Source organism: Syngnathus leptorhynchus, chromosome 1, assembly GCF_054491065.1.
Source record: "Syngnathus leptorhynchus isolate UIUO chromosome 1, UIUO_Slep, whole genome shotgun sequence".
Classification (NCBI taxonomy): domain Eukaryota; kingdom Metazoa; phylum Chordata; class Actinopteri; order Syngnathiformes; family Syngnathidae; genus Syngnathus; species Syngnathus leptorhynchus.
Genome location: NC_141195.1, coordinates 8,211,333 through 8,225,815, shown reverse-complemented (window position 1 = coordinate 8,225,815; position 14,483 = coordinate 8,211,333). Strand labels below are relative to the sequence as shown.

The 14,483-nt window shown below is 41.4% G+C and overlaps 1 protein-coding gene across 4 annotated transcripts; it reads right to left on the bottom strand.

The window, feature by feature from the left end:
• Positions 1-1,906: 1,906 nt before the first annotated feature.
• c1qtnf12 (C1q and TNF related 12) lies at positions 1,907-14,299 on the bottom strand. 4 transcript variants are annotated; one of them, XM_085924082.1, is made up of 9 exons: positions 13,750-14,299; positions 13,352-13,615; positions 6,336-6,440; positions 5,967-6,078; positions 5,711-5,898; positions 4,520-4,628; positions 4,173-4,266; positions 2,901-2,979; positions 1,907-2,826 (listed from the first exon to the last, which is right to left on the bottom strand). In XM_085924082.1, exons 2-9 carry the CDS (start codon positions 13,526-13,528, stop codon positions 2,728-2,730), a joined length of 963 nt encoding a protein of 320 aa, XP_085780208.1. In that variant the 5' UTR covers positions 13,529-13,615; positions 13,750-14,299; the 3' UTR covers positions 1,907-2,727. The 4 variants fall into 4 exon arrangements, with proteins under 4 accessions (XP_085780208.1, XP_085780217.1, XP_085780224.1 ...); XM_085924091.1 differs by having other exon boundaries at positions 14,190-14,291; XM_085924098.1 differs by lacking the exon at positions 6,336-6,440.
• Between the last annotated feature and the right edge of the window lie 184 nt (positions 14,300-14,483).

The following is a 14,483-nucleotide window of genomic DNA, read 5'->3' as shown; positions in this document are numbered from 1 at the left end:
TCTCTCATCCAAAGTGTGTTCTTGTGGTTTTGTGTTTGGAGTAAAGTGAAACAGTGAGTAATAATCCAAAGAGATATGGATTGATTTGATCATCTTGGTTTATTTGGATTCTGCTGGAATCAAGAACGGGAAAAATCGAGCACACTTTATTGGAGGGGAACTACTTTGTCCTGAGGGTTAATCAGAAGCTCAAATGTAAACTAATATTTGTTTCATGGTCGTATCTGTAAATTTACAAAGCGGGCAAAATACCTATTGCGCAATCTTTTTTCGGTAAAACTTAAAATTTCTTTTTTTTTAATAAGCGTCAAAAATATAATTAAGTAGTAAAATGTGGCGCACCCAACAGAAAAGAACGTAATGTTATAAAACTTTAAGATGTTCCGTTCTCATGCATCTCTTTCAAGTTGGTGTCACATGTTATCATGTTTTTTACACAATGCTAGATTATGGTAACCATTTCTTGGACTGGAGTGCTGAATGTTTGTGCGTCTTTGAGCCTCTGGGTTTGGCTGGGCCCATCATAAAATGATTTTAAACTGGACCAGCAAATTGATGTTATTAAATCCAACTTTTGATTATTTTTTTTGCCACTTGCTAAATAAAATAGCACTTAGAAATACATCTTGATTGGATGACTGTAATGCACTTCATTTTGGAGCCAGCCAGTCCTCATTTGACTTGCTCCAAAATGTTTCTACTCACCTCCAGTATCTCACAGGAAAGAGCGGGTAATTTCAAATTGTAATTCAATCTAAAATATTTAGGCCAACATGTAGACAGGTCTGGCACTGATTTGATTGACTAATTTGAGTACCTTCAGCAATCTTCTGTGACATGGGTGGAAACCAATCCTGGAACATTTAATGATCAATACTGTTGACACCCTCATATGTTTATCATTTCTGTCATAAACAATTTTGCATGCATGTTGTCTCCATGACAATCCTTTAATTTCGTAGTTGTGGCGTGGATTCTTCCCGAGGTGCGAGACGTACGCTCGACGCCGTCAGCCGGCAGGTCATCGAAGTAGAGGAATGTGCTAATCAAAGCTTTGTTAAGTCACAAACACACACACACACACACACACACACACTCGCAAACACACACACCCATTCGCAAACACACACACACACACACACACACACACACCTCACAGATTGACAATGGGGCCCATTCATGCAGAGAGACTTGACTCTGGAGGGAAGCACAAGCAAGAGTGTCTCTCAGCATTTGGACACATGTAATTGCCATCACTCAGTCTGTCTGATGCTGATAATGGCGCGATGGGAAATTCCTGTCAGAGCACTTTCGCAAGGATTTTTTTTTTCTTTTTTGGCAGGCTCCGTGTTCCACTGCGGGGCAGTCAAATGCGTTATGGCATGCACGCATAGCTGTCATTAAACACAATTTGGAAAAACACACACACACAGTATCAAGACAATTAAAACTTACAAGGCTGTGTGTGTGTGTGTGTGTGTGTGTGTGTGTGTGTGTGTGTGTGTGTGTGTGTGTGTGTGTGTGTGTGTGTGTGTGTGTGTGTCTATATGTTGTTCCCTGGCGTCTGAGCGGGGGCTTGTCTGTCAGTTGGACATGTTGACGGACAGTCTCCACCCTCGTCTTTATTTTTAGTGCACTTTGAAACGACATGAAACTGAAGAGGAGTAAAAACATGCAAAGTGGGTCTCGCCTGAGTTGGCGCGACCTTCATGCGGTTGGTGCTCAGGTCCAGAAAGTGTGCGCTTGGCGGACTGCTAGCATGCACTTTTTACTGCATTGATGCCAGGAAGGCTACAAATTCATTTTTAGAGGGGATAAAACACTCATATTAACCATCACTTTTGTATATTTGGAAGGAAGCAATGGGAAAAGAAGATTTGGAGTTTTAGTTGATGTATTCTATTTTTTTTTTTATTTTTTTATTTGACTGAGGCGCCCTGGGCTTGATGCTGCCAGCCCAAAAATATGCCAAACGTTCCTCCAACAACAAGGAACACCTAAATAATCTAATTGAATGCAATATAACAGTGAAATCAAATATCTCTGCCTTGCCATGCAGGGAAGTATCACCAAGGCCAGTTTAGTTCAATCCAAACATAATGGTGTTGTACAATAGAATAAAAAGATATCAATTTATTGTTGCAGGAATCAAACAGTCAAATAGCACAAGGATGATACAGTTTCTCAAACATAAATATTATAAAGTACAAACCTAAAGAATTTTACGCAGTTATGATAAATTACAAATATATGGCAGGAATATAATAGAACAATCGAGAATATACAGCATACCATCAAATCAATATTACTGGGACGTAAGATTTACTATGACAACCACACCCTTAATACACAATTAAATGTCGTGTTGTCGCCATTTCATCATCAATGATGGGACTAAATCGTTGAGAAATGAATTTAAGACTCAGTATGACTCATACATACACTACTTGACGTTTGTTGTATGTTCTATGTGGGGTTTAAAAAAAACCTTACAAGTATGACAATGACATGTTGCACGTTCAGGTCTTTTTACTGGTGAAGCAGCACGAGTTTATCCAAGACAGGAGGCAGTGAAATAGAAAACACTTAAGCTCCGCCCCTTCCACCCACATGGCGTCAGGTCAAAAGTCAACTTGGACTTGCTCGGGACATCGCCGTTCTCTGATGCAATGGCGCTCGTGAGCGGTTCATTTGAGGAGAGCGTTAGCAAATTGCTGCTACGTGACGCTACACGCCAAGGAGCACGCCCATGAAGTCGGAGCCATTCTGTATCGTAACCGAGGCCCCGGCGGCGTTGTCCACAAAGATGGAGGTGTACTGGCCGGCCTGAAAGAAGCCAACACATTTTGTATTCATTGAAGTAGAGGTCAGTTTAAAAGAGACCACAGGTTACTACTCACCTGGAGCTCCAGGAGGCCCTGAACGCTCACAGTGAAGATCCGACTGTTACTTTCCAAGCCGACAATCATCTCCAATGAGCTTGCAAGACAAAAAAATAGATATATTTTGAGAACCATAATTGCAATTGTAGAGACACAGTATCCTTCCTGCGCCTCAAAGAGAAAAAAAAAACACCTTTGTGAAGATAAACATACATATTTGGGCGTGAGAAGACAGAAGGCTTGAAAGAGGAATTAGGGAGGCCATCTATGTCAAGGTTGAGAAACTATCTCGAAACACAGGAGACTGTCTCCCACACATATTGCTTTTCTTTCATTCGTTCCCTGGAGATTCTATAATTTAGCCACTGACAAATAACAACAAACAAACACAGCCACTTCTGGCTATTATTACAACTGAATGGAATATTAACAAGGAGGATTTTACCCAAAGGCGGAGGCCTTACTTTTTTTCTGCCTGTAGACCTGCAGCCATGTAAAGGGGCACTATAGAAGTACACTGGAAATTAAGGGGCAATAATTTGTGATATATCCTACTTTTTATGTTTGTTAGTATTTTGTTTAGGTCAGTTTTCTACCTTCCCTTATGCTTGCTTTGCTTATAGGCTACAATTTATAATTCGGTTTTAACAAACATGAGATATAATTTTAAGATGATAAGATTGTGCATTGCAACAAGACTGATACGAGGTCAGTTATTAAGGCTACTTATTTCCCTTGGGTTAACGTTAGACCGTAGTTAGCTGACGGAATGTTCATATCTGAAGCTAGTTTCAGAGAGGATCACTTGCCATTTGCTAGTACAACTATATTTCATGACAACTGTATTTTGTGTCATAACCAAAAATGTACCAAGCATAGGATTCGAGCATGTTACCAAGGAGCTAATTGTTCATCCTTCCTTGAAAGACAGCTTCATGTCATTTATGACATTGATTACATTATTATTAGTTATTTATCATAGTTATTTGGAACATTATTATGATATTTACATTAATGACATTTAACATGTAAAGGCATGTCTCTTTAAATTTATAATTCATGGAGGGATGTTTTGTAAAAGAGTTGAATTACAATTGCAGGATCTCTTCTGAAATTTTGGCGCATATGTTATTAAAAAAAAATGTCTGTACAAAATAAAATGTGTTTTTGTTTTTTTTCAGGCTCAGAAATAGTCTCACCCAGGGAGTAATTAAGTGTAGCACCGCCACTGCATGCTGTTCCGACAAAAGAATATCATTATCATCGTTGATCCCCGAGTGGCCTACTTACGTGTATCTGTGGCAAAGTGACTCGATGCAGATTAATACACGGATATTGTCTCTGGCCTTCAGCTGAGTCTTGCTTCTCTTTACCTCACTGTGATCTGAAAAATAAAGTTGACATTTGCTGTAATATCGAGACATTGTAGCACTTAATAAGTCATTTGTGTTTTGGCATCTTTGTCATTAAGTTGGAGTTATTTAAGTGTCCTAAAAATTCAATACCATTACTACATAAAGCTCAGCAATTAGCAATAATTACAGTATATATAACACATGCATTTTGAATATTGTAGTTACGAGGCATCATGGGTGGCTACTAACTAGATCTAAAGTGATCTGTGCGTTTTGATTTACCTATGTGGACATTAGCGGAGAACTGGTAGATTCCTGCAATGGGGGCGGTGAATCTACCAGTAGTCTGGTCCATTCCTGAACCTCTCAAGAAGGCTCCCTTGGCTGGCGGCTGAAAACAGTAAGACCAGAGGCAGCCTTTCAGAAATAAACATTGCTTTGAAATAACATAACAGAGATTTTAAGAATAAGGACACACTCACAGTAGGCAATCGTATCATTCTTGGGCAAGTTTTACACCTAAAGTTTGGTTTGTTTGACGAGCGGGACTTTCAAAGCCCACGTTACCCTTGCTCATGCACAGGGACAGGTGAGTAATTCATATGACAGTTTTTCAAACAGGCAATTTATGATACAGTATCTTCCACAAACGGACTAAATTTGCAACCTTGTGTTTTCCGATTATCTGAGCATGTCCCAACGCCACACGGCTAGCCCCCCAGCCTGCCTACCTCCGCCTATAAAAGGTTCTGCTATGCTAGCCTCGTCAACAGGCGTCTTCCACTACAGCAAACTGTTTCTTACAGTGTCTATTTCTGTCCTCTCCAAACTTTATTCCAAGTCACACACAGAGTGGCTTTTGTGTGCTGTCCAGAGAGTGATGTGTGGAATTGAACTGATATTTTGGACTGCATGGTCTTTGGGTGGAACTTCTGGCTTTACCAGTGCCAGTTACCACTGAGGGGAGGATGCCTCACACAAACTAAACAATGTCTACCAAACACAAACCCCACCCCAACAGTTGCTGAGAAGCAAAAAAAAAAAACTGTTTGAAGAATAAGAAAAGAAAAAGGGCAAATCTTAAGGGAATCAAAAGAAAAAGGTGGCCCATCCAAACCTCACACCAAATACACAATTTATCTCATTGTATTTAAACAAATGGATTTGCTCGAATGGAAAGTGCCTTCTTATAAAACTTTTACGTTACTGCTGACCTTGAATTGTTGAACGTAGGTACCACGTGACCCACCTTTGAGTCTCCAAGCCAACACCTGAGAATCCCTGATTTAAAGTCCTCAGCTATTCCATGCATTCTGAATTTCAACTTAAGCATGGGAAGAACACAGATGGGCCTAAACTGAGATGTGAACCCAGAATATCAGAACTGGGAAGAAGCTCTCAAGATGTTAACGTGGATATAACTTGAGTCGCATGCAGTGAGCAAGTGTGTAAATGTGAACATTGGCAACATACTGTTTGAAAATTCTGGAGCTCCACCAAAGTCTTCTTGTCAACCACAATGGGCCCCTTAAGTTTGCAATGGAAAGCTTCGTCGATCCGCCGGTAGGAGGTCATGCCCTCCTGCAGCGTGAGGAGAGCTGCGGGAAGGTGGCTGGAAGTGGGTTGTCGATCCATAGCCACGGCCCGTCTCTCCGTAGCCTCTGTTAGAAAGGTCTAGTTAATACTTTCATAACCCAACGGCTTATATGCAAAATATCGGTTGGACAACCTTTTATCATTTCTTTGAACTCTTGGAGGAGAACTTCCTGGGTCACCTCAGCTCCAGGTAAGCCGGGTGGACCTTGTGGGCCAGGAGGACCTGGAGGACCAGGTGGGCCTGGCTAGTGAAGAACAAAGACCAAATGTTAGCAAAGAACCAAGTCATTAAAGTCACATGATGTTACTTGTGGGCTAGTGATAAGGAGAACAAGAGAAAAGCACAACAAATGGAAGACATGTTTCTTCTTGACAGGTGGCTCTTTATTACAAGAAGAACACAACTTTCGGAAGTCTTTTTTCATCTCCCAATTCAGTGTTATGGTATTGATCAGTAGTTTATAAGCATAATCTTTTTTTTTTTGCCATCTTCTGCCTTTACCAGAGGTCTTTTCCGTTTGCGGCATTTTGCCGGGAAGTTGCCAACCGGTCGTTTGACAAAGTCCATCCATGATCCCAATGGATCCACTCTCTGGTTGTCAGAAACCTGCAACGAGAGGGTAATATTACCTTGGGTTTGCAAAAAAAAAAGGAGGAACAGTGTAAAAAATAATTAAACTTTGTTTTGGAGGCAGAATTATTTATGTCAATGAATGCTACACATGTTTTTCCTTTACTCTTGTAGTGGAGACTTGCAAAAATCCTGCCCCCTATTGATTTGGAGTGTAAATTAGTTATTTGCCACTTCATTTCTAAAAACACTGTGGCCACATTAATCCACTCAAATTCATCACTCAATAAATCTGCCATAATAAATAATCGCCTTTGACAGATTCGGACAGATGTCACCCTTTAGTCTGTACATTCATAGTCCATTTTAAAAAACTATTTTAAACTAATTCAAATTTTAAAGATCCATTTATTAGATGAAGAAAATTGTTCTCCCTACCACAATTTACTTAAAAAAAATGAAATGCATTTTTCTTAATTTTCCATATTAAATTAGACCAACGCTCTTCTCAAAAGAATCACTTACTGTATTCCTAATTTCCTCCGTCCAGATATTTCACTCGGATGCCATGTCAAATCTTATTTTCCCAAACAGTCTCAGACAAAATGTAAACAAATTGAGTGATTTCTTAGCATGTGGAATGTTCCTTGAGCAAGACGGTTGAGAAAAAAAAACTTTGCAATGGATGTAAGTGCGGTGGACTGCCAACATTTGTTTATAATAACATAATAGTTTGTAGCGTGTACCCAGGCTTCACAAGATTTAATATTGTTAGTCTACTTTTCACTGTGTGTATAACTCACTTTTGATAAGTTACCGCAGGCCCTCCAAATGTTCCATGATATCTGGACACAATATTTTTCACGCATGCATTTTGATTTATGTCAAACGAAAGCTTGAATGAATTCCAATTGCATTCATCTTAAGCAGCCTTTCACCAAACGTCAAAGGTTTGCAGTCAAGATAGATGAGGAGATAAAGACGAGCCACGAAAGGTGAGTCGTCTGAAATGGAATTTGTTTAGGTTTGGCAGCAGGACGCAGATCACTTATCTGTAAAACCAACACTGTTTTTTTTTTTTTCACTGTACAAGACCTGCCTCTTGTTCCACTGCAATAAAAGAAGTGGTTTCTTGTTTGCCTTCAAAATGTGCTGGAATCAAAACACTTTTCCCTCCCTCCGTCCCTCCCTCCCTCAAATATTTGGAGTTTCTCTTCTGTCTGACAGCAGACTAAATAAACAAGTTAACATGTTGGATTTTCATGGTTTTTGTTGTGCTTCTCAGGCTGGGAAACACACAAAAGCAATGAAAAGGAGAAGTTATGAGACTTCTTTTCCAGCTTCCATAAAACCCAGCCTCGTGGAAATTTTCCACAGAGTTTTTAGGAATAAGTACAGTTTTAAAGGGATATTCTTTGTGTGTGTGTGTATGTGTGTGTGTGTGTGTGTGTGTGTGTGTGTGTGTGTGTGTGTGTGTGTGTGTGTGTGTGTGTGTGTGTGTGTGTGTGTGTGTGTGTGTGTGTGTGTGTGTGTGTGTGTGTGTTTCCAGCCATCTCTGTTAACATGAAAACGGTAAATTGAAAAAAATAAAAACGCAGAAGATGAACAAGCTTTGAATAATAATATTATAACTGGTCACCTTGGCAACCAAATAGTGACTGCGGACCAGGCTGCAGGAAGGCAGCAAACAACATTTCTCAAGCCAAGGTAAAGACTTTGGGTTGTTATTTTTAAGTGCCATAACAACGCCATTAATGACTTGTAAGAGGAAATACTGCAGTGGCTTTGTCCAAAGGGTGCTTCAAATTTTCTGAGATGGAGAGCAAGATTCCAATGAACGTTTAATGCTGTGAATTGGAAAGCAAACACGGTGAAATTAAAGCAATAACTCAATACTACATTACGATCATTTGTTTCTGTATCGAGGGGGAATTTAATCGAAAAGTATGTTTTCAATGTTGCAAAGGTTTACCATTTTGACAAATCCACAAAATAAAAAAGTTAATTAGTTGATATGAGTTGAGGGTACTGTGTATTAATATTTCTACTCTGAAGCAGCGATATGCGGCATTAGCAAAGATAAAGGCCACAAATTCCAAAATAAGTCAAAACTTCACATTAGTCATGCGTTTATGTCATAGAGCAGACATATGAGTCATTATAACACCGGTTTTGTGTGCATAATAAAGACGACATATCATTAACAGCTATTCACCCGTACGCTGAGCTTGTTATCCTTTTCAAACACACATACACACTTGCACACACAAATGTAATTAAACTATTCAAATTTTGCCCCTCGAGGATTTTATGTCCTCAAGGATAAATGTGAAGAGACAACGTAATCATTATCTTAATTTGTGGTCTGAACATTACAGTAATTATTATATAAATAATTTAATCCCCATTTGAAAGAATGATGCACTGTTTCAGCACAATGGAATGGCTTGATTGCATTCAAAGAAAGATACGTTCATTTCAAGAGAGCACTTGTCTTACAGGCTGTTTACATGGGAACGTTTGGAACTGAAACCTATTCAAAAAAAGTTTGTTTCAATTTGTTTGATAAAAATGCCGTCATGGTGAATGACTTACTAACAAAGCGTACGATAGATTACCAAATCATATACAATTTATTTGACATCATGCAATCCAAAACATTGTTTTGATTAAAACTTGGGACGACAAGCTAGTCGAGTGTTCTGTTTTGTACATGGTGACACTGTGACTCAACAGTACACCAGGAGTTAGTTGGTCAACAAAGTCTAGTCAAAGTTTCGATTGGTCACTTTTATGGAAAGGAGAAGGAAGCAGGTTCAGCGTTCTGTCGAGGAGGACATAAGTTGGAAAAGGGTAGGATGAGTTCAAGAGAATTTTGTTTGCCAACCTCTTTGTTCTTGAAACGTGCAAGTCTTGAAGAGTGGAAAGATGGGCAAGCATTCTTTTTTATACAAGTCTAACTGTATGTTGATTGGTCTGATATTTTCAAGTGGGGGCCCTGGTACAAGTCTGACAGCCGACAAAGAACACCGGGGCCCCATCTTTGATCACTACCGATGCAGGAGTGCCTGGAAGTGGCCTCATCAGTCAACAGCCCAAAGTGAGGGAACGTGTCAAGAAGTCTGTCTGAAGATGAGAGGCTTGAAATCAGCTCAGCGGCATTTAACCTCCTCAGTGCTGCTCCTGCCCATGCTACAGATACACTCATCCTGATTGGGGCTGTTCACAAAACAGCTGTTAAATGAAAAATATCTATCTATCTATCTATCTATCTATCTATCTATCTATCTATCTATCTATCTATCTATCTATCTATCTATCTATCTATCTATCTATCTATCTATCTATCTATCTATCTATCTATATCTATATCTATCTCTATCTCTCTCTATCTCTCTCTCTCTATCTCTCTCTATCTATCTCTCTCTATCTCTCTCTCTCTCTCTCTCTCTCTCTCTCTCTCTCTCTCTCTCTCTCTCTCTCTCTCTCTCTCTCTCTCTCTCTCTCTCTCTCTCTCTCTCTCTCTCTCTCTCTCTCTCTCTCTCTCTGTCTCTCTCTATCTATCTAATCATGTGACAATTGAAACTTGCCCAAGGTGGAATTGTATTTTTTTTTTATTCCAAGTTGCTGCATAATTATGCCTTTGGGACTAAAGTATAAATGGACGTGTGTTTACACACGTTATAGGTTATTTTGTTGATTCCTGCAGGGGCAAATGGTTAATTTTATATGAAGTCATAAACAGGAAAACATGGCTGAGTGCTAACAAAAATACTAACAGTACTCTGGGACTCCATCTCAAGCATCTGCTGTATTTTTCCATGAATTCTGCTCAACTTTACAAGTGCTCAAGCACAAGTTGGCGAACAGGGGCAGGGAGCTATGTTTTGTTGGTGATAAAAAAGAAAAAGAAAAAAAAAAGACCGTGTTGCACAGGCAGGCTTAAGACTGGACAGACAGGATGATGAAGAGCTTTATAATCCTCTTGTTATTTTTCCATGCCTGTGCTGCTCCCTGTGCAGTCATCCATGCATGGCTGGAAGGGGATCATTGCGCGCCCATCACAACCAAGAGGAAGGGATCCCGAGGCGATGTGGGATATGAGTATCTTGTTAACCTGAGCGTATTCAATTTGCTGACATGAGCCAAATTATACCTTTTGGAGAATACTTGTGAATATTTGTGACTATAAAAAAAAAATCAAATGAAGTCTCTGAAATTGATCCATTTCAAATTCCACCCATATTTTTCCCACCCGACCTCACTTTTGTTGAGCATTAACCAATCAGTAAGTATTGAACAAGAGGAGTGTCCCTGGTAGAGGTTGATCCCAAAATGTCACCAAGACTTCACCAGGAATGAGAGAGAGGAAACAAAAGCCTCACCTTAGGCTAAATCCAGCCATTTATCAACACGCCGGTGTGATGTTTGACTTGACTCCTTCCAATTACAGCCATTGCGGATTCCTTGGAGCTCTCAACAATGACAGATTGCTCTCATCTTTTGTTTGGAGAGCAATGAGGCTTATGTACGTTTTCTTCAGAGTTTAAATTGAAACAAGGACGTAGGGCTGGTAGCATTACATTTGGTTCAAAAGTATAACAAGGCTACATTTTACTAGCATTATTATTACAGTAGGGGCAAATGGAAAATGATCCGAGGTTTGCCCACTGCAAGCAGCCCACGCACGGGATTGGTCATCCTGAAAAACTGTTGGCATGAGAGGGGAAAAAAAAATGTAAATATGCAGTGTAAATGTTTGGCCCGTTTGACAACACACGTTTCATGCCAGGTCACCTCTAGCAGACATGTTGTTTTTCTTGCCATGTGTCGAGCGATAAACTTACTAAATAAGCAGTGTGAGGTGTTTCGGGCCACACTTTTGACTTTGAAAGCAGAAAAGTGTGGCTAGAGCAGCGATGAGGTAACATTTTGTAGTTTATGTCAAGCTGCAAATTCAGACTGTCATCAGAGGTGACAGCATGGAAAAAACACTCTTAAACTGTGTTTTGAAATGTTTCACAGACAATGTTCACAAGTTGTAGAAGCGATTGTGTCCCCAAAATATTTTTAGATTCTGTAAAGTCTGCTGTGATTGCGGCAAATGAAAACAATGTTAGTGGGGAAGTACAAGGGAGGATTTGAACAGGAGCTAATCCTTACCAAGGTGTTCTCTTTCAGTATCCCTTCTAACGGGTTTTGTGAAGAACTTACACAGCAGGTTGTCCCACTTTCCAAGGCCGCACCGCCCCCCGATTGGATGTCCCAGACACAGCGGAGTCAGACCGGGTCTTTGAATGACAGAATCAATTGACTGGGAAGAACACCGCCAAGGTTCTCAAAATATCCACCCACCTAACGTTCACGGGAATTACATCATGGCAAAGCGCCGACTTTGCTGGACCTCTAGAAGGGTAGGAGGGTGTCGGGAAGAAGTTTGTGAAAAAATACGAGACGCCCCCGCAGCCTGTGGGACGGGACAGAGGAGTGGAATCCGAGTGGGTTATAATCTCGTCAGACTTTAGAGTTGACACAAGGTCATTCTTCATTGGTTCTGCTTTTACAGGGCGGCCCAAGCCAAATAAACAGCAGCGGACCACAGCCACCTACACGGTGTTTTATAGATACAAAGGAGAACTCACTGCTTGTTTCCACGGGAGTAAGATTCCAAAGGTAGGGGTCGAAGGGAAAGAAAGACGGTATATCGGACTGTGTGCCTTGTATGCCAATATAATGGGTGGGCTGGAAGCAAACAATCGGGCCTGATGGAAAACTCTCACTAATATACATCACCCATAATAAACCAAAAAAAAACAAAACATTCATTCCCGATGTGCCCTTGAGCAAGGCAACCAATTCCCATAGGTGCTGGAAAGCTGATGACTGCTGTTTAATACTGGGTGGGTTCACGTGTGGAGGAACTTTATCGATCAGCTGCCGTTCATTTGACTGCAGCGACTTCCTGACCTTGCTCACCAGGCTTCCCGATGATGTTGAGGGAAGGTGTTCAAAAATGGATGATTCACACTCTTGATCAAGACTCAAGAGGCTCGTGGACTGAGCAGGTTGTCGATTTAACACAAGCCAGATAGGTTCACAATACACCACAAGCAAAACGTACCATCTTGCAAAGCACTCTAAGATTGGTAAACGTGCCAGCAATGTAGATAAGTGTCACCAGCGGCTGAGCATCTACGCCGTTGGCCGGAGCCTTTACCCTCTGGGAAATCTCTGATAACAGTGAGTCTGACCCGTTGGGGTAGTCGCACGGTGGTGCCGGAATGCTAAGCGCTGAAGAAAATGCAGTTATTGTGCTTTCCGAGATGAAGTTACCCCATCAACCTTTATAGCGCAGACCAGCTGGTGGAAGGAACACTGGTATGATGTTTTTGGGTCATCTCTGTCCGTTGGGCTGACAAGATTCTAGCCAAATGTTAAGACACAATCAGGAGAAAAGCCTCGGATTACACTAAAGTGTGCTTGTTTCTTTCTGGACATAGGTGAGATAGTGACCACTGATCTGAAAAAACAACCTTTATGACAGAAGCACAAATAACAACAAAAGAACTCATCACCTTTGTTCTGTAGCCAGTATTAGGAGAAGCGTGCAATTCCCACCTGATAATGAAACCCCGTATTTGTTTCGAGAATAGTTGGAGGACATTCACACTCGACTTCACACTAATTGATGCTCTGATCAGCCTTTAGCAGTGCACATTCCTGGCATACCCGTGGAAGTCATCCATTAAGAATTTCACACATTTCAATGCGGCCTGCTGAGGTTTGACCCAAGAGGTCACACCTGTCCCCCGCGATGGTTCAGCTTTTCCGCTCTGGGACGGCAAAATGGTGATAAACCTGTTCATGTCACTTATCACTATCTGCTTACACAAAGAAACACTCACATGGTAAAATTATACATTGTTTTAAAGAGTTTCAATCACTACCTTGGGAATTCCAGACTCTTCTTCACTGTTGGACAGAGTCACATTGTAGGTCTCGGTGTGTTGCAGTGGTGTCTCCTTGAGTTTCTTCCTCTCCTTCTTAGCTTCCACTCCATCCAAGACGTAGGAAGTCCAACAAATGCAAATTGCCACAACCAAGGGAGCAGTCCCACACCTCATCTCCACAAAATTTCACCAGGATCCTGATGGAGACGGAATACTCTTGAGGAAGCGTCTATTCAAGGATGCTCAGCGGCTCCAGACGTCCTGAATGATGGGAAGGAGCCAAAAAGAATAGAGTAACTCCAAGAGACAGTCACACTGACTACTGCAGCTGAGCCCCCCCCCCACCCCCCACCCAGCCCCCTTCACCCCACTTCGGCCACTTGCTGCAGACTTACTCAACTATGAAATGTTTCAAGCAGAATGCTCCGAGGGTATGACACATGGGCTCAGATCTGACAGCAAATAAACCCATTAGTGAGATTTTTCACGCTTTCTGCTCTGTTGGGGGGTGAGCTGAAAGATGGGAGGTAGGGGGCAAGGGAGTGTACGGGAAGAAGCAGCAGCAGCAGAGAGGAGGGGTGTCAAAAACTTGAGGCTTTGCAGCGGCTGCTTCTTCTCACTCTCACTGTGCGGTGGATCCGGCAAAGTGATGCTGTAATGGCTAAAAGTCGAAGGTCAGCCAAAGACGGGGGGGTTGTGAAAAAGATGTTGCTGCTGTCCACTCATGGGACAATTGGACACAATAGTGGGAGGTCCAGTCTTCCGAATCTCTTCCCAGTGGTTCCTTTTGAATATTCCTTAATCCTATCACAGGGTCGAGCTGTGATCTTCTTACCGCATGACACTCAGGTGCCGGCCGGGGTGGTTCCCTGAAGGTCGTCTCCCCCCCAGCAAACTCACATCTGTTTGACATCAGACGCCAGGAATGAGTTTTGTTGTTGCTCTCTGTATATCCATGTTCACTTTCTGAGCGTTCACAAGGGAGCTCGGTGGAGTTTATATCATGAGCTATCCTCCCACCCCTCTCCTTCTGCACTGTTGGCAAACACACAAGCTGGCCCAGGTCTGTTTTGTCTCACCTGAAGCACAAGAGCTTCTTTGGCAACAAATTGTTTATGCATGAAAATTG